Consider the following 27,787-nt stretch of genomic DNA (forward strand, 5'->3'; position numbering starts at 1 on the left):
CATTTCCTGTAAGTTGCTGACCGCTTAATGCAAACAACTTTATCCCTGACTTTTGCAATGCTGCTGTCTGAAGACTGGCCACAATTTTTGCAGAAATGATAGCCCTGTAAGAAAATTGCTGGTTTTTGGTCATGAACATACCAACTGTAAATTCAATCCCATTGGTAATTTTGTGGTGTTTGGCTTTAATGACCCGTTGTGTTTTTTATTTGATGAGCAAGTCCTTCTGAGTGTCTCACATTTTTTGCAAGTAAACTTCCTTCCTTTTCTAAATGCCATTATCTCTGAGTCTTGACTTCACTGGTAATCAATGAAATGCAAATTAAAATATCAAGATACTGTTCTCACTTATTAAATGGACAAAATTGTCTTTTTTCAAGATATTGCTGAATGCCAGCTAGATGGGCCCACCTGCAGGACGGCATGACAAATATATTTATTGAGAGCTTTTAAAATATACCCTTGAAACCCTGTAATTCTAGTACTAGCAATTCAACCAATGGATATAATTAAGTCGTATATCCTAAAATAAAAAAAAGAACACTAAAATGCCATCAACTTACAAATAGTTAAACACATTTTCTAAGAATACTTAATGGCCTGGGAAAATGTTCTTGATTTAATGTAAAATGAGAAAAGTGGGATCATATAGGGCGATGGAAATTTTGATAATAAAACCATATATATGGCATTAAAAATTTTGAGGAAAAAAAGAAAACATTTTAGTTACCACCCCTTCCCCTTCTTTAATGGAAAAGAAGAAATTATTCTATTTTCGTGCCATTTAATAACAGGACACTAAAACTTATTAAGTTCAATTAATTTGGAATTATATGTAATGTTCTGCATTAAGGTCAGCTAAGGTGGGTGGGACTGGATGTGGTGGTTAGAAATGAAGAAAAGAAGCGGGAGGGAGAAAGAGAGAGAGCATCATGTAGGGGAGGCAGGGGGAAAGACAGAAAGACCTAGAAATTTAGGGAGAATGAACAAATGAAATCATGGGACACTGTTTCATGTTCTCTCTGTATCTCTGTCTCTGTCTGTCTCTCTCTCTCTCTCACACCCACACCCACACACACTGTTCAGGCTGTTGTTTGAGAAGGTCTATAACAGAAACCAACTTCTTTAAGTCAGCCCTCTGAACTGACAAGAACACAGACTCTTCTGCAGATACAAGCACCAAAGTGGAAAAAAAAATGGTGTTCACATCAAATCCTTGTCAGTAGAGCGCACACAGGCTGGAATGTGCAAAGGACATCAGAGACTTCTCAGAAGTTGTGGTAGGTTGTTATGAAGGAAAAACAAATCTTGTTGCAAATTGCTCCATACCCTTCTGTGGAAATCGCCAGTAAATATCATGCACGTGCCCCCACCTCCAGGAAGCAGGAAGATCAGGCTCGGGTTACTGAATTATTTACTCGCATTCTAATTTAAAAGAATGAAACCAGTTTTTTGTTTTTCTTTTTAAATGAGAAGGGCAGGATGGGGGAGTAGGTAGAGACTGGCAGAAAGAAGAGCACAGGCTGCTATTTATAAAGGATGCACACACACGCACGCACACACACTCGGGTGCAGACCTGTAATGCAATCAGAGAGGCAGTGTACCAGCAAATGAAGCAAAAGTCTTTAGCAAAGATCAAAACACGAGTAATTGCCGTCGGCAGGCCCCAGGTCTCGCACCACTGGGCAGGTTTTGCTGGCTTCTGTGGATCCAGAACTGGCCCCGTGGAAAGAGCTTTGAAATGCTGGGTCAGACAAGGTCTGTCCTCTCGGAGACTGAGGAGCATACCGTGAATGGCCTAGGTTCGAGAACTCTCTACTGGATTAAAAACCAAACCGTGAGAGACTATGGACTCCGAGAAACAAACTGAGGGTTCCAGAGGGGAGGGAGTGGGAGGATGGGTTAGCCTGGTGATGGGTATTAAAGAGGGCACGTACTGTACGGAGCACTGGGTGTTATACGCAAACAATGAATCAGAGAACACTACATCAAAAAAAAAATTAAAAAAAAACCTCCAAGGAGTTTGCTGCAATAATAGGGCAATGTGTTGGAGGTGGAATTAGGAAAAGTATCACAAACACAGCAGATGCAACACTTGGCGTCTGGAAAAGAAAGCAGGGTTCCTTGGCCCGGTATGAGAGAGTGGATGAAGTGAACGGCTTAGCAGTTCAGCTACCCGTGTAGAGAACCCGAGAAGCTATTTGACACCTGTAGGCGCCCTGCTTGGTGTGGATTTCAGGAACCTCAGGGCCTTTGATTCCTGCAGGCACTCCTTTCGGTAAGTGAAGGTGGCGTAGCGCTGAGGAGGCTGACGAGAGTGTAGACAGAAAATTCAGAGGACCTTGCACATGTGTCTGGGACTCGGATAATGGCAGGATGTACAGGACAAACATACCTTCCTTCCCCTCCCTCCTGTTTCCTTTAACTGGGAAAAGTGGCCTCGGCCACAGGGCTGGGACATCGCTATGACGTTAGGTGACAGAGGTAGGACAGGATTATAAATGGCCAGGAGGTAAACAAACCCCCCAGCGAGGCGGTGAAGCCTTCCATGGAAGGGCAAGCTGGAGACTGTATCGCTCACTCTGCCGGTGAGACGCACGTCGTGGCTGTCGCCATGAGATCCCCATGACATGGCAGGGACAGAGACACACATTAGGCAGCCAGCGCGTGGAGGCAAATCCCCAGGGAGAGGAGCGGGGGTGCGGGGTGGGGGGGTCTGCTTGTTGCTTGTGGCCGCCGCAGCTTCCTTAGCAAAGATAAAATCGGGACTGGGTTTATTTAAAAAGAGAGAAATCCGGGTGTCTACCCAAGATGTTTGTTCTTCCTGGATTTAATCTGTTGGCAGGAGCAAGGGAGGCGCCATTATTGGGTAAACGCTGCTTAAAGGAGTCGCCGTTCCTTGCAGAGCAAGTTTGTAAACTGGATACTGAAAACGAACTAAGAAATACTAGTGCGTCCTTGGCAGCGTGCCCTTCGCAGGGGCTTCAGCTGTGTTTTCTTTGAAACACAGACCATCTTTGTCAACAGAGCTCTGAACACCCGCTCAGAGAGGGAGGTCAGAGGGCAGAAGGTGGAGCTGGCCGTCACACCCCAATTCCTTAGAAGAGGGACATGGGGACCCTTCCCGGAGAGCCATCTGGTCAGTTGTGCTAAACAGAATTGCCCGGGTGCCTGTGTGGCTCAGGCTAAGCATCTGCCTTCGGCTCAGGTCATGATCCCAGGGTCCTGGGTTCGAGCCCCTCATCAGGCTCCCTGCTCAGTGGGGAGTCTGCTTCTCCCTCTCCCTCTGCCCCTCCCCACTGTTCATGCTTTCTCTCTCTCTCTCTCAAATAAATAAATAAAATCTTAAAAAAAAATAATAAACAGAATTGCCATCTTGATGGCTTAAAGCATGTAGCATGAATATTCCTAAATTCAAGTGATCTACAGAAAAAAGTTGGGATTGCTCCTAAAAGGTATATGTAGTCAGGGCTTCTCAGGCCTGGCTGCTCAGTGGAATCAGCCCGGGAGTTGGGACCCACTCTACACCAGTGAAATCTGAACCTCTGAAAAGTGGGCAGGTCACTGGCATTGGTCTAAAAGCCTCCTAGGTGGTTTCAGCATGGACGCAGGGGAAGACATGGTGGTGTAGAGCAGCTCTTCTCAAACTTGAGTGGGCAAAGGAGTCACCTGGGGATCTCCCTAAACTTCAGTTTCATTCAGGCAGGTCTGGGAAGGGCTGGATTCCTACTAAGCTTCAGGTGAGCGATGCTGTCATCCAGGGTCCACACTTAGGATAACTAGGGTCTCTAGAACTTCTCTCGATGGGTATTGGACCAAGGATTCTCACCAGTAAAACGCAATTCAAAGTCAGTGATAAGTTTTTTTGCCATTTTGGTCAAAAAAACTTCCTTTAAGGAGGGCACGTGTGATGAGCACTGGGTGTTATACACAACTAATGAATCATTGAACATTATATCAAAAGCTAATGATGCACTGTATGTTGGCTAATTGAATTTAAATAATAAAAAAAACAAAAAACCACTTTTCTTGTAATGTGTGGGAGGAGGATGGGGGTAAGCAATCAGATCAGATACGCAGAAATCAGAAGAACAATTTTCGTATTCAGTTACGTTTTTCAGTAGACATTACTTCAACTGATGAATCAGTAAACAAATGTGTTTTGGAATATTATTTGGCCATAAAAAGGAATGAAGTTCTGATACATTGTACAACATGGATCTTGAAAATACTATGCTAACTGAAAGAAGCCGGTTATAAAAGGCCACGTATTATATATATTCTGTTTCTAGGAAATGTCCAGAATTGGCATTTTTACAGAGACAGAAAGTAGATTAGTGGTGGCTTAGGGCTGAAGAGATGGGGAAATAAGGGCACGGGGTTCTTTCTGAGGTCACGAAAATGTTCCAAAACTGACTACTGAAAAAGCATTGAATTATACAATTTAGATGCGTGAATTGTATGGTATGTGAACTATCCCTCAGTCAAGTTCTTAAGTAATTACTGAGATAAGATCTTTGCAGTTCATATAAGCAATGAAACATATAAAGAATATCTGATATTCTTTATATATTATATATACAATATCATTATATTCTTGATATACTATCTTAATGTTATATAGGTCTATATTATGTATAGAATTTATAACATATAAAGATTATATAAAAACTTTAGGAGCAAGTCTATTAAAAAAAAAAGGCAAACAACCCAACAGGAAAATAGAGGATATGTACAGATCATTCACAAAAGAGGAAACCGGAAGGGACAATATACACACGGAAAGAGGCTCCATCTCTTTGGAAATCAGGGAAACACACATTAAAATAGTAACCAGATACCATTTCAGACCCATCAGATTGGCAAAGAAACTACAAACATTAGTATGACAATGCTGATGCTAAATGCGGAGCTGTGAGCATTCTCGTGGATTGCCGGCTGGAGAATAGATTGGTTCAAAATATTCGGAAACCAATTTAACCACATTTCAGCAAATTTGAAGTGTGTATACCCCATGACTTATGAGCATATGCATTTGAGAAAGTCACACCAATGTATACAGGAGGCGTGCATAGGAACATTTTCTCACTGTTTTCTGTATTAGGAAAAAACTCCAAATGACCCACCTGCCATTAGTAGGGAAATGGAGAACTCTAGTGGGATTTTATTCATATAACAGAAAATTAGGCCGCAGTTAAAAATAAATGAATTTGAGCTATTTTGTGTAATAAAAATATTTAAAATATGATTCATATTATCTCCCAGAAATGAGCCTGAAGAGAGCCAAGGTCCAGGAGAAAGTCAATTTTACAAGTAAGTATATTGCTTGGACCTGGCACCCTTCTGCTGCATTGCGTTGGTAAAGCGAGTCACAAGGCCAAGTGCCGATTCAAGCGAAGGGGAGATAGATGCCATCTGTAGAGCCTCGTGGCTACGGGCAGGGATTCAGGGAGGCGTGCAGAACTGGGGCCGTGATGGCAATCTATACATCACCATGATCTTGCGCTATGCTGTCAACATTATTGTCAGACAGAAACCAACGGGCATGGAGCGCCCCCTAGACATCAGCTCTGGGCTGGATACCGGATGCACTTCAAGTATCCACAGAACCTTCTGGCTCAGGGGGATATTATCTAATTGAGAAGGCAGAAAACATACACAAAAAGATCAGTAACATTCAACCTAAGGAGAGAGTTGACCTATGCATTGAGGGAAGAGTAGGACTCAGGGGCCAGTGGAGTAGGGGATGCTCTGGGAAGGAGAGGAGGCTGGAGGAAATGGTGGTAGCCACGCCTCTTGCCTTTGTAAAGCAGATTTAATGTCACGTGCCCGGAAATGAAATAAGTTATGAGAAAGTGCCTGGCACATAGTAGCTTCTGAATAAATGTTAACAGCATCTAGAAATTTAGCTCCAGCCCTGATCTCCCTCCACAGTGCTCTCACTCTCTCAGCTCCTACCATACTGTTTGTCCCTTACTCACTCGGCCCTCTGCCATCGCAGGACCTTGGCACATGCTGTTCCCTTTACTTAGAACACTTCTCCCTCCCTTCTTCAATTCTACTGCATCCTGACCTATGGTTTAAGGATCACCTCTCAGGAAAGCCTTCCCTGACTTTCCAGGGTCAGCCAATGCCCTACTGACAAGCTCCCTTAGGGCATTATGTGCCCTCAGTAAGTGTGTGCTGATTCAGTGATGTGGGCTGAACAACCCTTGTGCAGTACTGCCCTCAAGTGAATCCTCTGGGCGTTGGCAACAATTCGTTTTAAATGGACTCCCAACGGCTTTCACGCTTTAACTGGCTGCAGAATCAAATGCGCATAGGACCCAAGGCGCACACGAAAAGGTGCTCCATGTACCTAATCACTGGGGAAATGCGAACCAAAACCATAATGAGATAGCACCTCTCACGTACCAGCACTAGCGTGGCTCTTATAAAAGAGAAAAGAAACGTTGGCAAGGTTGCGAAGGAAAGGGAACCCTTGTGCCCTGTTGCTGCGAAGGTAGGGCTGCTATGGGAGACAGCATGGAGGGGCCTCAAAAAATTAAAAATAGAACTGCCGTAGGATCCAGCAATCCCACTTCTTGGCATATACTGAAGGAAATGTAATCCGTATCCTGAAGAGACTCCTGCACCCCCATGTTCATTGCAGCATATCCACAATAGTGAAGATACGGAAACAAGCTGAATGTCTGTTAGTAGACGAATGGATAAGAAGATGTGGTGTATACACACACACACACACACACACACACACAACTGAATATTACTCAGCCATGACAAGAAGGAAATCTTGCCGTTTGCAACAACATGGATGAACCTGGAGGACACTACGCCAAGTGAAATCTGCCAAACAGAAAGGCAAATACTATATGATCTCACTTGTACGTGGAATCCGGGAAAGTCGAATTCATAGAAGCAGACAACATGGTGGTTGTCAGGGACTGGGGGCAGGGGGAAATGGGGATATGTTGGTCAAAAGGTACAAACGTTCAGTAATAAGATGATTAAGTTCGGGGGACTGTAGTTAATAATACTGTATTGTATGGCTGAAATTTGCTATGAGAGTAGATCTTACGTTTTTTCATCACCACTACTGCAGTAAAAAGGTAACTGTATCAAGTAATGAATAAGCTAACTAGCTTGATTGTGGTAATCATTTCACAATGTATATGTAAATAAAATCATCACGTTTGCACCCTAAATATATACAGTCATTGTCAATTATACCACAATAAAGCTAGAAAGAAAACAAGAATGGGTCCCTGAATGAGTAAATCCTGAGGAACGGGGTGCGAGATTTATAAATTCCTTGAAGAAATGAAATGTGAACTTCTGTCCAGGCCTTCCCCTGGACACTTTAGTTTTATCTTATTTAAAATAGCTGCTGGGGCACCTGGGTGGCTCAGTTGGTTAAGTGTCTGCCTACGGCTGGGCTCATGATCCCAAGGTCCTGCAATCGAGCCCCATGTTGGGCTCCCTGCTCAGTGGGGAGCCTGCTTCTCCCTCTCCCGCTCCCCCTGCTTGTGCTCATTCTCTCTCTCTATCAAATAAATAAATAAAATATTTTTTTAAAAATTAGAAAAATAAAATAGCTGCTCTGGGCGCTGGATTTCCCCTTCCCTCCAGACCTCACAGATACGTCCTCCTTCACTCCATTCTGACTTTGTAAGTGCCTCACCCAGACAACACTTCTGCTCCTCATTCCCTTTTGATCTGTAGTCCAGAATGTTCTCTCGCCCCCAGACATCTCCCTCCAGAAGGCCCTAAGCAATTCAAAACAAATATGGATTTGTCTTTTTCTCTGCAGATTCTTTCCCTCTTGAAGTTCCTCAGTGTGTTCAGGGAACTGTGAGGAGCAAAATACATATTTTCTGACTTCTCAAAAAACCTGACACTATTGATAGATAAGAAAACTGAAGCCCAGGGAAGTGAAGTAACTTGCCCAAAGTCACACAAGTCCAGAAATTGAATCCCCAGCTGACTCCAAAGTCTTGAAACTAGATGTGGACTCATTTTATGGGGCCTGCAGCTCTCACAACTTGGGGGCAGGAGGTGAGCTCTCTTTGAGAAAAAGAACACAAATTTAAGAAAACCAAGGTACAGGGCCAAAGAAGGGACTTGCACAAGGAAGCGTCCTTGAAGCTTGAATTTCATTAGCTTCCTGAAAAAATGGTCTCTAACTGAAAATTATACCATCTCTAGAGAAAATGGACAGGCAAACCAGAGGGAAGCTCAGGAGGCAGAGGTTTTTTCTTTCATTATATACCACCCTCCTTGCTGAAACTTCTTTAAAGCATGGAAGATTGGTTCTTTAGAAGTGTTTCCCCCAGTATGCTCCTGGGGTCTTTCCTGAAAACAAAAAGCAGGAAGCAGATATTTTTGCTTGTGTAGGAATGTCAGTGTCAGATCGCGAGGGAGAAGAAGACAGGAGTTATGAAAAGACAGATATGAGTGCGTGTCCAACATCGTGGAAGGGAAAGAGATCCAGAAGCAAAAAAAAAAAAAAAATTCCAATCGGACGGATGTGTGAGTGGATACAGGCTAGGGTGTAAGTAAAACAGCCGTGCATAAAAATTTGTGGTCGGTTTTGAGTTAAAAAGTCAAAATCAAACATAGACACTGGACACTGCCTAGCACAGACTCAGCTGAGTTCCTAAGAAATGCATGGCCTCTAAACACTTGACCAAGAATCACAGGAACAAGGAGGATGCCATTTTTTGCATGCTGCCAATAGCCTAGGGCAAAGGCCTTCCCAAAGAGTGACCTCTAGTGGACAAGAGTGTCATAGTTCACTGGAACCCAGAATTTTCTCAAAGGAGCATCTTAACTACCCTTTCAGCTGTTTTTGTGTTTGTTTGTTTTTTTACAAGAGTCTTCTGGGGTTTGACTTAAACAGTGAATGTGTGGTGTTTAAAAATTTTATTAATGTTTCTTGTTTCAACCTTCCTTGTAAATGGCTAACTGAATGACCCATTCTGTGCCTATATAAACCCTTGGCACCACCAGCTATTACAACTGTTAGTTAAGACGGCTACTTGAACAAAGTTGCTTGGAACAAGAAAATTTTACTTTTTCCTGTGCAACAGGGAGGAGAGACTCTAAATTCTTGATGAATACAAAATTGCACATTTTTTGGATGTATTGGTTCACTTCAGGTCTCTATTATAAAGGAATCCCTAATAGTAGATTATAGTAGTAATTAGGAAAGAAAGTGAGGTCAGAGGCATGAATTGAAGTCATCCTTTTGAAGGTTAATTTGACAGCGTCTGTTAAAATATCAAACACACGGACCTCTGAGTCAACAGTTCCACTTCTCGGACGTTACCCTTTAGATTTACTCATATAAGTGAGCAGAGAACCATGTGAAAGGCTATTTACTGCAGCAATTATTGTAATAAGAGAAATGGAGAAAACAACTTAAATATTCATCTGTAATAAATTATGGAATAGTCATAAATAAAATATGATGCAGATATTTAAAGGATATGGGAGATTCATATGCTTCAATATTAAGACTATAAAAGAAGGTCTGTTTGTTTTTTAAGATTTTATTTATTTGACAGAGATAGAGAGACAGCGAGAGAGGGAACACAAGCAGGGGGAGTAGGAGAGGCAGAAGCAGGCCTCCCGCGGAGGAGCAGGGAGCCCGATGCGGTGCTCGATCCCAGGACCCTGGGATGATGACCTGAGCCGAAGGCAGACGCTTAACGACTGAGCCACTCAGGAGCCCCTGTAAAAGGTTTTAGGGGTGTCTGGCTGGCTCAGTGGGTAGAGCCTGTGTCTCCTGATCTTAGGGTTGTAAGTTCAAGCCCCACATTAGGTGAAGAGATCACTTAAAAATAAAGTCTTTAAAAAAAAAAAAGAAAGTTTTAGAACAGTATTTTCAAATCTTATACATGCATGAACCTAGGACATGTTTGCAAATTGGCAGAAAGAGTTGTTTCATTTTGCTTAACTACAAACGGCCATTCTTCCAAGGAGGTAGTGTAGCCCATAAATTAGGAACACAAACTCTTAAGTCAGAGTTGAAATCCTGCCTTTATCAATGATGATCTCTGTGATTTTGCCAGGTTCCTTGGCCTCTTTGTATCTCAGTGTCCTCCTCCGTATCAGGGGATGATAAATTTTGAGGATTAAATAAATTCATATATACAAATATAGGTTCACTCCTGTGAACCTATAATTATTTCAAAAAAGAAAGTTTTTAAAAATGCAGTTTAAAACAAGCAACCTATAAGAAAGACTGTCAAGGGGCGCCTGGGTCGCTCAGTCGGTTAAGCATCTGCCTTCAGCTCAGGTCATGATCCCAGGGTCCCGGGATCCCAGGGCTCCCTGCTCAGTGGGGAGTCTGCTTCTCCCTCTCCCTCCGCCCAACCCCCCCCCACTCCTGCTCTCTCTCGCTGTCTCTCTCAAATAAATAAAATCTTAAAAAAAAAAAGATTGTCAAGACAGAATGTTATGTGAAAAAAAGCAAGATGCAGAACAATGTCTCTAGTAAGTGCTATTTTGTGTAGAAAAATGGAAAAGGGAATAAGAATATAGATTTATGTAAAATGAAATTGGAGGGGCACCTGGCTGGCTCCGTTGGGAGAGCGTGCCACTCTTGATCTCGAGGTTGTGGGTTCGAGCCCCACATTGGGCGTAGAGATTACTTAAAAATAAAATCTTTTAGGGCGCCTGAGTGGCTCAGTTGGTTAAGCGACTGCCTTCGGCTCAGGTCATGATCCTGGAGTCCCGGGATCGAGTCCCGCATCGGGCTCCCTGCTCAGCGGGGAGTCTGCTTCTCCCTCTGGCCCTCCCCCTCTCATGTGCTCTCTCTCTCTCTCTCAAATAAATAAATAAAATCTTTAAAAAAAAATAAAATCTTTAAAATAAATAAATTAAATTAAATTCTAGAAGGGTACATTAGAAACTAGTAACAGTGGCTAGTTGGGAAATGGACAATAGACTTTATTTTTGAACAAGTGACTGGGATAGCCATTCAAGAATATTTACAAATAAATAAGAGCAGGAGGACACTCTAGTGTTAAAGAAGCACATGTTATAAATCCTGGAACTTGCTGGTATTAATTCTGGAGAAAGAGGGACAATTATATACACAAAGTCCTGAGGAGAGGAACAGACATAGCCACAGGCTTACCCACCCACGTTCCTACACGGCCTCTTGGTCCAAACAGAAGATGCCCAAATGGATACTAACCACGATGCTCTAATGACCAATGGATAAATTCTCCCAAATCTCTTGATATTTCCGCAAGCCCCAGCCCTTAATCCCTCAAACATCTTTTTAGCAGCATCTTAGGGTAAGTTATGCCAGCTGCTGTTAACAATAGCTCCTGAGTCTCAGGGGTGTAACACAACAGTGAGTTTTTATTTTTGTACCTATTACAATACAGTGTGGACCAAGGGTGGGGCGATGTTCTCCACATAGTCATGTAGGGATCCAGGCTCAAAGAGGCTCTACTCTGTTCAACAGATAGCTTCCAAGTCATCCTGGAAATTGAAATCCAATCAGCATACCCAAGAACAAAGAATCAAACAAATGGCATTTCTTTCCTATGCCATTGGCCAGAACTCAATCACCTAACTGTTGGGCTGCTGAGAAATATAATTTAACTGTGTATCTCACAAAAAATTAATTTGGTGAACATGTAGAATTGTCTCTGTCACAGCAGCTATTAATATGATCATGTGGGTTTTCTCCTTTAATGTTAATGAGATTTCCTGCTTTTCACTGACCTTTACAAGATATCCTGTGAGCTAGACTGCCTGATAGCATTCCCACTTGCCCCACTACTATACCTCCCATCCAAACCAAAGGAGGAGCAGCAGTGGGAGAGGGAGAAGCAGACTCCGCATTGATCAGGGAGCCTGATGCGGGGCTCCATCCCAGGACCCTGGGATCATGACCTGAGCCGAAGGCAGACGCTTAACTGACTGAGCCACCCAGGCATCCCTGGAGTAATGAATTTGAAATCCACAAGGTAACAGGGCTTGCTTCAGTTACTTAAGTCACTTATTTTTTTAAAAAGATTTATTTATTTGAAAGAGAGAGAGAGAGCATGAGCGGGGGAAGGCGCAGAGAGAGGAAGACAAGCAGACTCTCCAGGATCCCAAGATCATGACCTGAGCCGAAATCAAGAGTCAGCCACTCAATAGGCTGAGCCACCCAGGCGCCCCAAGGGTGCATTTATCTTTTCAGATTAGTGTTTTCATTTTGGGGTGAATACCCAGTAGGGGAATTACTGGAATATACGGTAACTCTAATTTTAGTATTTTGAGCAAACTCCATAGTCCTTAAAAGCCATTCACAGTGACTATACCAGTTTACATTCCCACCAACAGTGCATGAGGATTCCCTTTTCTCTGCACCCTGGCCAACCCTTGTTATTCTGTAATTATTTTCTAATTTTTGAAGGGCATGTTCAGTGGGACCTTATTTATGAGGCCTGTGCAGCTTGGATCCAGAGTGGATTTCTGCAGTGATTTTGTGTTTGCTTCTGCCTCTTCTTTACTGGCATTACTAGCCTATGTTCCCTTTTTTTTTTTTGCTTTTTGCTTGTGATCTGGATATCAAAATTCGAACCCAAAACCTGTTTGTGGTGTTGGACTCATGATTACAAGTTTTCAGCAGAGACCTTTCTCTCCACCTGGAACCCCTTCCTTGGTTGTGCCTATCCATGGGTTTTCTTAGCCCATTTCTTCCCCTGACACTGTAGCTCTTGGAAGGCTCTAGTTCTAGCGTTAAGCTTTACAACCCAAACCCTCAGACAATGGAGAGTACTCCCACTCCCTCTCTTGGAAGCAATAGAGCCACCCCACGACTTTACTGCTCTGGCTGTCAGTCCCCAATTATTTCAGCCTCCTGGGATTTCCCTCACATTCTTGTGAGATCAGCCCTGCATATAAAAGGGACTTTGGTTATATCTTCCTAGCTTTTCTAGGTATTTGAGGTGGTGGTGGTGTGGATTTCAAATTCCTTACTCCAGGGGCCCCTGGGTGGCTCAGTCAGTTAAGCTTCTGCCTTCGGCTCAGGTCATGATCCCAGGGTCCTGGGATCAAGCCCCACATCGGGCTCCCTGCTCAGTGGGGAGTCTGCTTCTCCCTCTCCCACTGCTGCTCCCCCTGCTTGTGCTCTCTCTCAATCTCTCTCCAGCAAATAAATAAAATCTTTAAAAGTTAATTAAAATTTATTACTGCACTGTGTGGCTGGAACTGGAAGGCCTCCATCCTACAATTATGATTGTATAAAAATATCACCAAACCACAGGAAGGAATGCAAATGGAAATAGTGTGTCTGAGGAGTGGGATTAGAGAGGAAACTCTTCTTTTAAAAAATTACCTTTCTGGGGCGCCTGGGTGGCTCAGTTGGTTAAGCGACTGCCTTCAGCTCAGGTCATGATCCTGGAGTCCCAGGATGGAGTCCTGCATCGGGCTCCCTGCTCGGCAGGGAGTCTGCTTCTCCCTCTGACCCTCCCCCCTCTCATGGGCTCTCTCTCTCAAATAAATAAATAAAATCTTTAAAAAAAATAAATAAAAAATAAAAAAATAAAAAATTACCTTTCTATTATTGTTAATGCAACACAATTCAGGAAAAAAAGAGCTGACCCAGATAAATAAAACTTTTTTTTTTTTGGGAGGAACCCTATCAATCAGGGATCAGATAAATAAAACTCTTAACTAAGCTGATTATGGAAAAAAGGGCCAGTAGCACAGGTTTGGGGCATTAAATGTTTATTAAATCAAGCTTTTAAATTATATCCACCTATAGTCTGTAAACAGATACAGTATACATGTTAAGTAAAAGGCTCTTAGATTAGAAGTGGTGGAAAAATGAAAGATCCCTTCGTACACGGGCACCTCATCACTCCGTGGGCTGATGCCATGGGGCCAGGTTTTAGTTGACAGTTAAATGAAAAACCAGAAGGAGTCTAGCTCGACTCCACCTGCTAGGATGGATTTCAAGACAGATATTTGTTCCACATTATAGTAGGCTAGATTATAGCAAGGCAACAGTGAAGTTTTTACATTCACAGATTGGCTGAACTAGTACAAATTAAGCTTTTTCCTCTAGATGTCTCCCTCCCTATTACCATGATTAGTAAGGAATGAGAATTAAAATTAAATGATGGACCACAGGTGGTTACAAAAATAGATAACTTGTAGAGTAATAAATATCTACAGTCAGCAGATCACAAACTTACAAAATTTGCCTTTTTCCATTAATGTGCAGGATATCAGAAGTTATGTTCAAGAGGTACAGTCAGTGGACCTCAGATTGGCAAGAGAACACTCATAAAGAAAAAACAAGGACAAAACCCAGAGTAGGAAGCTGAATGCAGATGAGAATATACATAAAACAAAATCCTAATTCCTCACATCTAATCATCCTACTTAACAGACACCACAACTAGCTTACAGCCCTTTATTAAGTATCTTAAAAAGTAACACTTTGTTATCTATATACAAATTTTTAAAAAGATCATGAGACAAGCAAAAATTGATTAACTTAACAGTGGCACGAAAAATCAATGACACTTGTAGATTTTGTGTGCTTTCATAGACTTCTGTGTATGAGGATTTAAAATGCACCCCCTCCAGAATGTTTTGGATTGAGTTTTTAAAATTCCCCCCAAAAATCTATTCTACAATCATTTCAGATATAGAAGGAAAACAAGTCCCAAACTGGAAAATTAAAAAACAAACAAAAGTCAAAAATCTCACAAAGTGACTGAAAATCCATGAATATATAAGTGACATTCAGACCTTTCTTTAACACTTAACAAGTGCTATGTAAGGTAACTATAATGCTATCCTGAAATCAATCTCATTTAAGAAGATACAGTAATTCCCATTCTAATTCTAGAATTAAAAGCACTTATTCGACATAATGTGCGTTTCAGCGAGGTTGACATCTACTTGGTTGTACTTGACAGTGTCACCTTAAAGCTTCATCCAAGATTCATTGCAGGCCTGAACTGTAAAAGTTCAGAGCTAATGATACCACAGGTAGGTAGTTATTCATCCTAACTTCTGCAGGGAGTAAAGGGTATACTTGAGCTGTCCTCAGGTCACCATAGCCTAGAACAGTGATCCCTTGAAAATTCGGCAAGATCCTCTGCCAAAAAAAATCTTCATAGTCTAAGCTGTTTGGAACTTGCTGGATTAGATAAGTTCTACTGACATACTAACATACATTCTTTGCCTTCAAGAGAGGTGTGCAGAGGCAGCTTTTCCCAAATGCACTTGACCTTGCCAGAGAACTCCCCAAATAACCATGGGATCCCAGGACACTCCTGTCCTATGGAACATGGTTTGAGAAATGCCAATCCGAGTAGAATTTCTAAAGTAGTGGTTCTCAAATTGTAGTGAGCATCAGAAACACATGGAAGGCATATTAAAGTATAGATACCTTACCCCACTTCAGAGGTCTGGGGTGGGACCTGGAAGCTGGCATTTCTAAGAGACTCTAAGTGGAGCTGATGGAGTGAGGACCACACTCTGAGTGGCATCCACCTAGACAGGACCCACACAAACCTCAGCTGCAGGAAGCCCTGTTAGTCTCAGGAAAGGCTGCGCATGGCATCTGTCACAACCAACCATCACCGGGATCAGCCCAGTGATGCCTGAGGTCTGGGCACCTTGGTGGGGTGGAGGAAGACTGGACTTGACTCCCAGCTCTGCCCCTACTCGCCAGGTGACCAGGCACTGTGACTGCAACTCAAAAGAGGAGTACTAGGAGTCCCATCTCAGTGGATCTGTGAGGCTTAGAGGAAATGTTTGCACAAAAGGACTACCCAACAAAAAGCATCATACAAGTGTATTAATCAGTAGAATGTGTCAGTCACAGCAGGAAAATCCCAGATGCATTTTCTGTCTTCCACCACTGCTGAACCTTTATGAAAGCACACTCTGGCAGCTAATGAAGAGAAAAGAGGCTAAAAATACAGAAAACTGCAAAGAGGAAGATACATAAGTGGATCACCTAATTAAAAATCTCTAATTGTTAAAAAAAAGATCAACCCACAATCAAAGTAGTTAATTATGCTGGCTTTGAGATAGAGTTTAAGTTACAGTATGTTGATCTTTGAACACACTCACTCGTCCGTTCTACCATGTTAATGCTGGTTCACTCAAATGCATATGGATTCGATGTAAAAAATTTAGCTGAGATCATTCCCATCTTCTAAGCTACCACGGTGGGAAAATTTCAAAAGTAATTTTTGAAAAGGACCTTTAATTTTGGTTCATAGAAACATCCACAGCATGAGAAATGAACAGACTCACACATTCATACGTGTCTATTTGTTGCCCACCACATCTTAGCCAGTGAATTGTGTCTCGCAATTCAGAAATGAATTGGTAAAAATGCATCCGCACCCATGACAGGATTATGGTCAAGCGAACATCATGTTGCCCAGTCCCAGTTTCCATTTGAATGAAAAAGACTGATCAGAAAGGCAGCACGTTCCCCGACACGCTGCACCATCCACTTTATACGTGCTCTGGGTGGCTCTGGAGACAAGACAACATCTCTTGAACGGGTTTGCCTTCATAGCAGATCTGATACACTGCCGTAAACAACGGGAACCTGGTTGGGAGGAAATGTGAAAAGAGACAAGTTGAGCCATCTGGTTTACCTCACAGAACAAATGAGTCTTCCTCTCCTGCCTAACAGATTGCAGATGGATGTGCTACTTTGGACAACAACAAAGTGACTGCCTTCTATATTCCTCTATTATTTGGTGGGCAGAGAGCCACTGCACTGTGGCTGTAAGATGCTGGTATGACCTAGACCACCCTCTGCCTACTTGTTCGCGGTGCACAAGTCTACAAACGAGTCCCATGGTAATCCTTGCAGGGCCATCTGCAGTTATTTACATGAAGAGCTGTAGCTCAGGCTCTTGGGCAAGTCTGGAATGAGTCCAAGTTTCTGTCAATAATTTAAAAGACTGGAGAATAAATTTTGAATTGCAAGGAGGTATTGCTCTCTCTCCTCCAAAAGGGATCATCCAAGGATAAAGATGAGGCGGCCCACACATCACCATAAATAGTTCGGGTCTGGAACATTCCTGCAAGAATCAACGTGGGCACCCACAATTAGCAAAGCACTGATCTCCAGTGGAAAGCTGGGCGTATTTTGCCTTTTTTTCCAAGATGTGAACACAGATATAAGTGAAAGTTTGAAATGGCTGAGGGTACAAAGGTGTGAGCTAATAATCCACCGTGAGAAAGGACAGCATTACCCCAGGGACCAGCTGGCTCAGCAAGTATTTTAAATAGTAGGTATTACTAAGGAAATAACAAAGTTAATTTCAATCAGGCTTTTAAACACACACACACACACACACAGAGCCCAAAGTAAGCTTGACAGGATCAATAAAGTCTTAAAGGCCATTTTGAAAATTATCTAGTTGGAATCCTATAATGACAACTTAATTTAAGAATGGCAAACAGCCCTGATCGGTCATATGTCTTATCACTGTGGGTTTTTTAAGGTACAGAATGTTTTATTTTTTTTTGCAGTCAGGGAGGCAGTCAAATCTGACCCCACAATCTATCCGCTCTGGGCATTTCATAACCGCTCTGTAAAATGGGGCAGGACCTCTTGTGTTAAGGCCTGTTGTATGAAGTGACTTACATGTAACCTGCAGAGTGTAACACTTGGCACATGGTGGGTGTGCAGTGACAGTTTATACACACCGCCACAAGATGGCCACTAGGTCCTAGCAAGCTCTTGGAGGACAAGGCCCCAGATGTTTTATTCACCTCTGCATCCTTGGGGCCTGGCACAGTGCACAGATGAGGGCAGGTGCTCAGCGAATATTTGTTGAATGAACTACTGGGAATGGGAGTTAGAGCCTGCAGATTTTAGCCCCTTCGTCTTTCCATGGCTTAGATGTCCTGATCCCATGATGAGAACAACTTGTGTGTCCCCAAAGCAGGGTGGCAGGTGATGAACGGCCACCCAAAGCCATTCCCAAACCCCTTCACTCTTTACCAATGTTGCAAATAGCCTAACGCTCAGTTTTCCAGCCTTACTTTCTCCTAGAATTAGCCAAGGAAGCAAATTCTAGAGAGCAAGACACGACACTTCTGCTGAGGGCTTCTGGGGAAGACACTCTCTCCTTGAGAGGCACTGGAAGAAAACTCTGCTCCCCCAGACTGCACCTGCTCCATGTCACTAAGTGCAGCTGTGTATGTGATGCATGGAGCTGCTGTGGCCATCTTGAGGTTTTGAGGGAAGACCAACAGGAACAGAGATTCTAAGCTAGAGGCACTGTGCCAACACCAATAATGTCCACCTCCAGAATCCTTGTTCCATGAGAAAAATAACCCTATTGTTTGAGGCATTTTAAACTGGGCATTGCTCTTGCAGCCAGAAGCGCTCCCGACTTTCACAATCAGCACTTCCAAATTGTGTAGATGGGATGCTAACAAGAGATTTGGAGTACGGGTGGGGAGGGGGAGGGAATTTTTTATGGACAAGTAACTTGTTTAATCCTCACAACCACCCTATGAGGTGGGTAATAACATTATCCCCATTCCATAGATAAGGAAACTGAGGCATAGTTTCTGACTCTGGAGCTAAGATTCAACCACTAGGCTAGACTGCCCATCTAAATGTTATTTTATATAACATAAAAGGCTATAAAGCCAATTAGATCAGTTTGGGGAGCTATCTAAATGAAGTTAGAGATGAAAGGAGGACAAAAGACAGTATTTCATTGAAAAATACCTGCATAAGCCAGATCAATTAGCCATCCCACTAATGGGCACTGAGGACTTAAGATGTGTCAATCTTCAACCATGTGCAGGATGTGGAGTATTATCAATAAGGCCCCAGCCCTCAAGGAGCTTACAACACTGTTCTGGACTGAGTTGTGCCCTCAGCCCCCAAACTCATCCAATGAAGTCCTAACCCCCAGTACTTGTATTTGGACATAAGGCCCTTACGAAGGTAATTATATTAAAAGGGTTCATAAAGTGTGGGCCCCAAACCAATATGGTGTCCTTATGAGGAAAGGAGATTAGGACTCATCCATGGACAGAGGGAAGACCACATGAAGACCCAGGGGGAAGATGGCCATTTACAAGCCAAGAAGAGAGGCCTCAGGAGAAGGCACCTGCTGACCCCTTGATCTTAGACTTCTAGCCTCCAGAACCATGAGAAGGAAATTTCTGCTGGGTAAGCCTCTCAGTCTGTGGTAATTTGTTATGGCCGCCCTAGCAAATGAATACAACCACCTGATACTCACACATGCTCATAAAGATGCATGCACAAGGAAATTTAATAAAGCAAAATTTGTAACAAGAGAAAGCCCCAGACAACTTTACTATCTATCCGGAGAAGACTGGTTAAATAAACTGTGGTTCTCCCACACAGTGGAATGTTCTGCAGCCATTAAATGAGATCTATTGGTGCAGATGTGGCAAGATCTTCAAATCACCCTCAAGTGAAGAAAAGCAGGGCAGAACGTGGAGCACAGCATCCATTCCGTAAATGGAAGGATACACTAAAAACTCAGAGAGCTGCCTGTGTCGAAGGTGGGGATCACTTTTCACTGGGTGCCTCTTTCTAGGATTTGAATTTTTTTTTTTTTTAAACCAGGAGCATGTTGCCCACCCCCGCAAAAATCTAGAAGAATGAAAGTAAAATTGTGTGTTTATGTAAGAGCCACAGCACATGAGCAGCGGGACTGTCTAAACCTGGGGTCAGCACACCACAGCCTGAGAAGCAAACCTGACCTGGGGTGTGTTTTGCACTGCCTGCAAGCTAAGGACGATTCAAGGGCCATAAAAGGAAAAAAAAAAAAAAAAAGGAATATACAACAGAGCTGTATGTGGGCTGCAAAAACTAAATATTTATTATGTGGTTCTTTACAGAAATGTTTGCCAATCGCTGGTGTAAACAGCATGTTCAAAGTAGGGAAAGTTGTTTGCGTCTGGAGGAGGTGGATGAAGGCTGCTCTGAGGACAGACCCAGGCCGTCTCAAGGGTGGTCGGGACGGGCTGACATGCCATCGAGGAGGGCTGTCCAGGCAGGCCAAACAGCAGGACAGAGGTGCACAGAAGCCCCTGAGAAAGGGGTCTCGGGGCAAAGGGAGGTCTGCTTCAACTGAAAAAGGGGTTGTACGGTGTCACAGGACATGGTGTTAGAAAGTTCCGTGGGTACAGAACTGAGTGGCGCTGCCCCAAATGCCAACCTAAGGACTCATTCTGGATGAGCAGGAGGCTTGCGAATTAGAATACTCGAGGCAGAAGGCGCCATGGCAATCATCAGGCGCACCAGTTTGATTTGACGGGTAAAGAAAACTGAGGCACAGATAAAAATATGACCTGCCCCAGACCACATGGCTAGTAAGCCACCAGGTGGCTGGAAATGCTGCCCTCCCGCTCAGCGCTCTTTCTAGAACCATAGAGAAGAGAAGGGGGGAAGAAGGAAAGAGAGGAAGACCCGAGTAGAGTAGCGATGGCTGGGATGACAAAGGGAAAAAAAAATCAAGGGAGAATGGAAGCATGGTATCCCCTCCAACCCGGCAGTGGCCTCCTTAAGCACAGGCACAGCCTGTTCCATTTCTAATCAGGAGAAGGAAAATGGGACATGATGGAGGAGAGGCATCTGCTCAGAGCCAAGTTTCACCTGCTTGATTACACCTGCTTTTTTAAAAACAGGCACAGGTACTGATCCCAGAACACCAGTTCCAATCCACAGCCTCCCCAAGTTCCACGATGAACACAGACTCATCCATTCATAGGATCCTATCAAATATGCCCCATGGTAGTGGACAGATGGCACTTTAAAACCGTGATTAGGAGATCATCAGCATCCACAAACACCCAAGTATTTTCTTAAGACTTAAAAAAACTCCTGATAACGGTCATTAAAGTAGCCCCACCACACACAAACACATCGCTGTTTGCCCTTAAGTATGTAAGGAAAACCATGCCCACTGGAGGTGTTTTCCTTTTAGCCACAATTTAAAGGTAATTCTCCTCCTCTGGAGGCCTGTTTATGACTTCCATCTCTGCCTGGCTGGTTCTGAAAGCCATTTCAGAAAAATAAAATGCAAATTAAAGAAGGAAGACGAATGTCCTGTCCTCCCTCCTTTTCAACTTTCCATAGGGCACTCTGTGGCTGATCAGTGTGTAGTGGTCCAGAGAGGAGGAGAGCTGGGTGAAGGGGAGGTAAAGGTGGGTGGTTGGGACTAGCAGACATCTGGACTGAGCCGAAGAGCAGGAAGGAGACACACCAGAGAACCAGCCAACATGTCTATAACCATCACCGGCTCAGGGAGAAGTGTGTGCTCCGGAATGGCCACACCTGGCAGTGTCCCCACAGCTGCCCAGCCCCCTCCTCTCCCAGGCAAGCAAACCTCCCCCCTCCCTCCCGAAGAGTGAAGGATACACAGAATATGCTGTGTACGCAGTTATTAGATGGTGTCATTGGCCTCGTGGTTACGGAAGAAGGCTCAGCAAATGAGCGAGATAAAGGGCCACCTGGCAACCGCAGAGAGGTTGGCAGCTTTGTGGTGCTATGGGGTTTATTCCCTCAATCAGGTGGCAAATCAGGCTGTCCCCAGCCCACCTTTAGCAGCTGACCATCCCGGAAGGGCAGTGGAGGCTAGAGGCACCCATCCATCCACAGGACACAGAGACTGCAAAGCTGCTCAGCAAACCTTAACGCAGGTCATTGCTAGTGGTAGAATTCTGGGGTAACTTGTACCTTCTTCTTTTCCGAATTGTCTGACCTTTTATTAACAAGACTATCTTTTTATAACAAATAACAAGGTAATCTTTTTTTTTAATTTAAAACTTATGACATGTAGCTCTTAACCAGACACCCTGCAGGATAAACCAGGACCTCAAACTTCATGTTTTGTAACATGCTTTAGAGAATTGAGTTCTTGGGGCACCTGGGAGGCTCAGTTGGTTAAGCATCCGACTCTTGGTTTCGGCTCAGGTCATGATCTCAGGGTCGTGGGATCGAGCCCTGTGTTAGGCTCTGCACTGGGCATGGAGCCCGCTTAAGATTTTCTTTCTCTCTCTGCCCTGCCTGCCTACTCCCCCCCTCCCCCCCGCCGCCCGCCAACCTCCCTGCTTGCTCTCTTGTGTGTGTGCACACTCTCTTTCTCTCTCTCTCTCTCAAAAAAAAAAAAAAAAATTGAGTTCTTCCCCCTGAAGCTGAGCTTGGTTCTGTGTCAACACTCATTTTCAGGGCAGGAAGAAGTTTCCTGCCACAGATGTTCACATCACATGAGGGCGGAACTATTCCAGTGGAGTTCTGCACACAGCTGTGCCCATGTGCACTGACTGGGCTGGTGGTCATGAGGGAAGCAGGGGGTGGCCCTCTGGTCACAGGGACAGTGTGGGGGACTTACTTGTCGACTAGCCCCTTCTGTTTCAGGATCCGGTACACTTCAGCAGACGTCTGAGGTCCTTGGAGCTTCTGTCCATTCAGCATCTCCTTCTCCAATTCTTCGATGGTCTTAAAAACAAGGATGAAAACACTATTGTAAAGACTAGAGTGGGGACGCCTGGCTGGCGCAGTGAGTTAAGTGTCTGACTCTTGGTTTCGGCTCAGGTCGTGGGGATCTCAGGCTCGTGAGATGGAGCCCCAGGTTGGGCTCCGTGCTGAGAGCAGAGTCTGCTTGACATTCTCTCTCCCTCTGCTCCTACCCCTCCCCGACTGGGCACGTGTGTGAGCACATGCGCGCATGTGCGCATGTGCTCTCTCTCAAATAAATCAATCTTTGGGAAAAGAAAAGACCACAGAATCACTTATTTCAAGAGGACAGTGGCGGAGGGAAGCTGCCATCCTCGGCTGTAAACCAGGGAAAGAGAGACCTACAAGCTAGAGCGCTTGGGCATTAGTACTTTTAAGCGAAAACAGACAGGTGTTAGCGGGATACGCCCAGCAAGGGCTCGCCCCAGCCCAGGGCTCTCAATGAGGGCGGATGGACGGACGGGCGGGTTGGGGGGAGGGTTAGGACAGGCCAGGGGCTACCTTCCCGGTTCTGGCAAACGCCTCGGCCACCCTGCGGTTCCGGCCTCCGTAGCAGGTGGTGATGAGGTCAGCCACGCCGCAGCTCTCCAGGAAGGTGGCCGTGGACACCTGGCCCTTGCAGAAGATCTTGGAGAAGGCGATCATTTCCATGAGCCCCAGGCGGATGACGGCAGCTTTGGTGTTGTCCCCGCTGTGGAGGCCGTCGCAGAACCCGGCTCCCACCGCTACAATGTTCTATGAAGGCGACAAGGAAGCCCCGGGATGCCCGTCACACGCCCGCCGCAGACAAGGCTACTGGAAGGTTGGGGGGAACGGGGGAGGGGCAGGGCCCCTGGCCCACGCTCAGAACGCTCCACTGGCCCCCGCACCGCCCCAGCTTCTGCTCTTGCACCCTGACCGCCAGAGTGAAAGAAGGCGCCAGGCTTCTACGTTCCCGTTCAGAGGAACCCAAGAGCCCAGGTCCGGGGTCAGGAGGAAGCTGCTGTTGGGGAGCATCAGCCGGAGAATTAGAATGGCTGACTGTAGGCTCTGGTCAAATACTGTTTGGACAAACTGCCTCTTTCCTTTTTTTCTTTAATCGAATGCCTGATTGAATGACAACATTCACATGGAAAGGTATGCAGGTCATAAATATACGGCTTGGTGATATTCTCACAAACTGAACACACCCTGGGAACCAGCACCCTGGTTGAGAAACAGAACATAACCAGTGCCCCAGAAAGCCACCCTCACACCCCCTCCCAGTCACCACCCCCACACAAAGGTAACCACTCTTCTAACAACATAGATTTGCTTCACCTGTCTTTAAATTTTATATTAGAATCGAATGCAATCATTGGTGTCTCCTTGTCTCATTTCGACATCATGTTTATGAGTTTTAGCTGTATTTTTACATATGGCACATTTATTTTCATTGCTGCATTGCATTCTTATTTTATTTTATTTTATTTAAACGGAGGGACGCCTGGGTGGCTCAGTCAGTGAAGCACCTGCCTTCGGCTCGGGTCATGATCCCAGATTCCTGGGATCGAGCCCCGCATTGGGCTCCCTGCTCAGTGGGGAGCCTGCTTCTCCCTCTCCCACTCCCCCTGCTTGTGTTCCCTCTCTCTCTGTCAAATAAATAAATAAAATCTTTTATAAATAAATAAATGGAATTAACTTATCATGTAGTATTAGTTTCAGAGAGGTAGAGTTCAGGGATTCATCAGTTGCATAGAACACCCAGCGCTCCTTGCATTCTACTGGGTGAATACAGTACCATGTTTTTTTTTCAGCCATTCTCTTGCCAAACTGGGTAGTTCCCAGTTTGGGGCCACTGCAAATGGTGCTGCTGTGGCCAGGCTGGGTGGCCCTGGGTGACCACACGCAGGCATTTCTGTTGGGTGTGTGCCTGGGAGTGGCGTTGCTGGGTCAGTATGTCTGCAAATGTGCTGTTCAAGTTTCGGCCTTTTGTTTCACTTAATTACCCCTATACAAGCATTCGTGGGCCCCCCAGCCCCACCCCGCTCTCCCAGGGCCCTCTGCTACACCCAAGGCAGATAAGACCGAGAGCTGCCTCTTCAGAAGCTGGCAATCTGGTTCAGGGATCAGCACACTAAGGGCCAACTGCCTCTTTCTGTAAATGACCTGGAGGCCAGGCCCCCCTGCTCGTTTGCGCACCATCTGTGGTTACCTTGGTGCTGTTAACAGCAGATCTGAGTACTTGCCACATAGCCCGTATGGGCCACAAAGCCCACAGCGTTTCCTATGTGGCCCTTACAGAAAAAGTTGTGCCAACCGCTGGCCTAATAGGAAAATAAAAGGGTGCCCATAATTATAGCCTGGGCAGAAAAGGATATCCCGCAAGAGGGACTGAGAATCTGATTTTCATTTCAACCTGTGTGTACTAAGCATGCCCTGTGTGGGAACCTCTACACAGGGCCCAGAGGGTGGTGCCGGGGCACGTGGGGGCTGAGGGTGCCCCCAGGGAGGAGCTACCAAGACAGAATGAGACACAGAGCTTGTCCCCGAAGAGCTGACAATACAGTTGGCCTAAGAGACCACAAAGCGCATCAAGGATGAGAGCGAGCGGAGGGGTGACAGGGGCCACAAGCTTCATTTCAGAGCAGGGAAGCCTGCACCGAGGAAGGGGCGTCTGAGCTGGGCCTCAAATCCCGTGGAAAACCAAACAACCACATATGACAAGTAATATCTGCATGTACCCACTCATTTGGGACTTCAGGCAAGTCCCCAGGCTCCTAGCCCTGCCCACGTGACCGGCTCCTGCACCGAGAGCGCTCGACGCCAGGGAAAATGCAAGTATTTTGCCTCTGTCTAACCCCACTAGCATTTTTCCATACTACCTGGTGGCTACTGATGAATTTGTGCATGGAGAGACCTTAAAATATGAAGCTAATTGGTAACGAATAGGAGATGAAATAAGCACATCTTTTCCTCCAAAAAAAAAAAAAGAAAAAGTGTTTTTTTATTAATGAAAGAATGCTCTCTCAAAACATCAGGCCTATAGAATTTGACGGATGCGGTTAAAAACAGAACAAACCGGGGAGGAAAAATGTCTTCTCTGGTTGATATGCAGTTTCTAATAAAATACATCAAATGCAGCACTGATGTGGCCAGGCTCACCCCGAGAAACAGAGCTGGCCATTTAAACACAGCAATCGCTCACCAGGAGACCAAAGACACAAAGCCATTGCAGATGAAAAACCACTGAGCCCAGCTGAAGCTTTTGTCTACTTCCAATACACCAATAAAACAGCACCCTCTCTTCCAAGCTTCGAGGGCAGAATGAAGAGGCCTAGAACAGGGGATGGGAGTGGAGGGGGCCCGGAATCTATCTTGTTCTCTTCCTCGGGAATAATCCCAGGGCTTACTCTGGTTGCTGGCTATTCTCGTGGCTATTGACATGGAAAGGGAAGAGTAAAACAATTCTCTAAAAAATGATCAGAAAGCTGGCATGAGCACGTGCAAATTTTAGACAAATTCGCTCTCTTTCTGTGCTCTAGAGGGTCTCCCAGTGAGGTTATGGGCTGTTCTAACAGACCAACAAAGTAGCTTCCAGGTGGATCACCCTCCCCCTTACAAAGGCCAGACTCCATGTAGACCCCGCGGCCCACAGCTGCAGGTAGAGCTGACGAGGAATCGGGTCTTCTGCATTCATGGCCCGAGCAGAGAGCCTGTGTTTTCCTACGGTACTAACTTCTGTCTGTACCTGCAGAAGCCTCCCAACCCCTTCCTGCCCACGCAGCTAATAGAAGCTCTGGGTTTGATCAGCCCCCGACAGCACCCATCCCTCACCAGGCACCTGCTGCGCATGCTCACTGATGCAGGAAGCGGGCAGCTCCTAGCTTGGCACACTCTTAGGCTCTGGCAGCCTCATGTGAAGAGGAGAGGGGAGAGGCGGTGGGGAAGGAGCCCCGAGATGCTGAGGGGTGAAACAACCCCCTAACCTTTTAGGTGGGGCACGATGCAACGGCGAACCGGGGATGGTACGAACCCCCAAGGGCTGGGTCCAGACAGACCCAAACACCCCTCTGGCAGAGCCGCTGGACGAAGGAAGCCAGGGGGAGACACTGGAAGCACATGCACTGCTAGCCGGGTGGCCTCCGGCCTGCGGTTCTCTCTCTGCCTCCTTGCTGTGCGACCTTGGGACAATGACTCCACCTCTCTGAGCGTTCTGGGCCTCGGGGATAAAATTCAGGGCATGGATAAAATCTTTCAAGGCCCTTCTGGTGGTGACATTCCTCCAGGAAAGCTGGTGCAGCTGTGGCCTGCCCCGAGGCTGCAGATAAGCAGGGGCGGTCCTGTGGCACCGAAAGGACACCTGGGGACATGCAGGGCGACTGAGCACAGAGGCCAAGAGGCCAACTGTTGGGTGAGCATGCTGAATGGTTGTATTGAAGTTGCCATGGCAACATGCCAAGGCCTAGGATCCAAACAGTGACTGCTGAAATGGCTCTCTGCCGCCGCCTGGACCGTCTCCAGTGCCCCCTTCACCGCAACGTGACCCATTCTGGAGGTTAGTTGATGAACCAACCTCAGTACCTGTCTCCGGACTGATTGAGAGATACAATGACTTCCTTCCAACAAGGGGCTCCTAGACACAGAGGAGGAGAGAGGGATTACTTACGAAGGGCCTACAGTGCGCCCACCACGCACACGGTCTCCTCTGAATTCTCATGACAACGCTGACACGCATGTCCCTCGCCTCCTGGCTGGCTCACGGAGGTTCAGCGGCTTACCGAGAACACCTCTCGCTGGTGAGGGATGCCGTCCCAGGGCCTGGCTTCCCAGGCCCACTCTGTTCCCTGCGCCTTGCCTCTTCCATGGTGTGGCAAATCTGGCCCGGCCATCCCCCCAGCCCCCCTTAGGGTCGGAGACCTTCCTGAACCCTCTGCAATCAGATGTCAAAGGGGAGTGCCTCTCTGGCCTGCATGTGGGCTTGGGAGGTAAAAAGGGTAGGCTTAGGAGAACAGATTTTGGGGGGAAATAATGAAAATAACAGCTAACCTTCTTGAACTGCTCTAAGTGCTTCCAGTACTATTAACTGGTTTAATCTTCACAACATTCCTACAAGGTGGGCCCCATGGTTATGCTCAGGGCAAGGTGAGGAAACTCCCCCACACACGGGTGGGTAGCCGGCCCAAGGTCACACGGGGGGTACCTGCAGGACCAGGCTGCCTGGCCCCAGAGTTCTCTCCAGGGGGGTAGATCACACAGTGCTGCTCCAGGTCAGTGAATGAAAGGCACAGAGGGGCCACCTCAGATTCAAGATAAGA

At 45.6% G+C, this 27,787-nt stretch overlaps 1 protein-coding gene across 2 annotated transcripts in view; it reads right to left on the minus strand.

Moving 5' to 3' along the window:
* Nucleotides 1-27,787, minus strand: part of GPD1L (glycerol-3-phosphate dehydrogenase 1 like) — a 77,784-nt gene that overhangs the window by 3,309 nt on the left and 46,688 nt on the right. The window contains exons 6-8 of one of the 2 annotated variants that reach the window (XM_081825404.1): nucleotides 23,013-23,246; nucleotides 22,387-22,493; nucleotides 13,722-16,595 (exon numbers count right to left, since the gene is read on the minus strand). In XM_081825404.1, the coding sequence (XP_081681530.1) occupies nucleotides 16,499-16,595; nucleotides 22,387-22,493; nucleotides 23,013-23,246 (438 nt within the window). In that variant the 3' untranslated portion in view covers nucleotides 13,722-16,498. Of the gene's footprint in view, nucleotides 1-13,721; nucleotides 16,596-22,386; nucleotides 22,494-23,012; nucleotides 23,247-27,787 lie in introns of those variants that run through there. The other variant, XM_081825394.1, reaches the window with a different exon arrangement.

Source organism: Leptonychotes weddellii, chromosome 1 (genome assembly GCF_054177405.1).
Source record: "Leptonychotes weddellii isolate Sample4059 chromosome 1, ASM5417740v2, whole genome shotgun sequence".
NCBI lineage: Eukaryota > Metazoa > Chordata > Mammalia > Carnivora > Phocidae > Leptonychotes > Leptonychotes weddellii.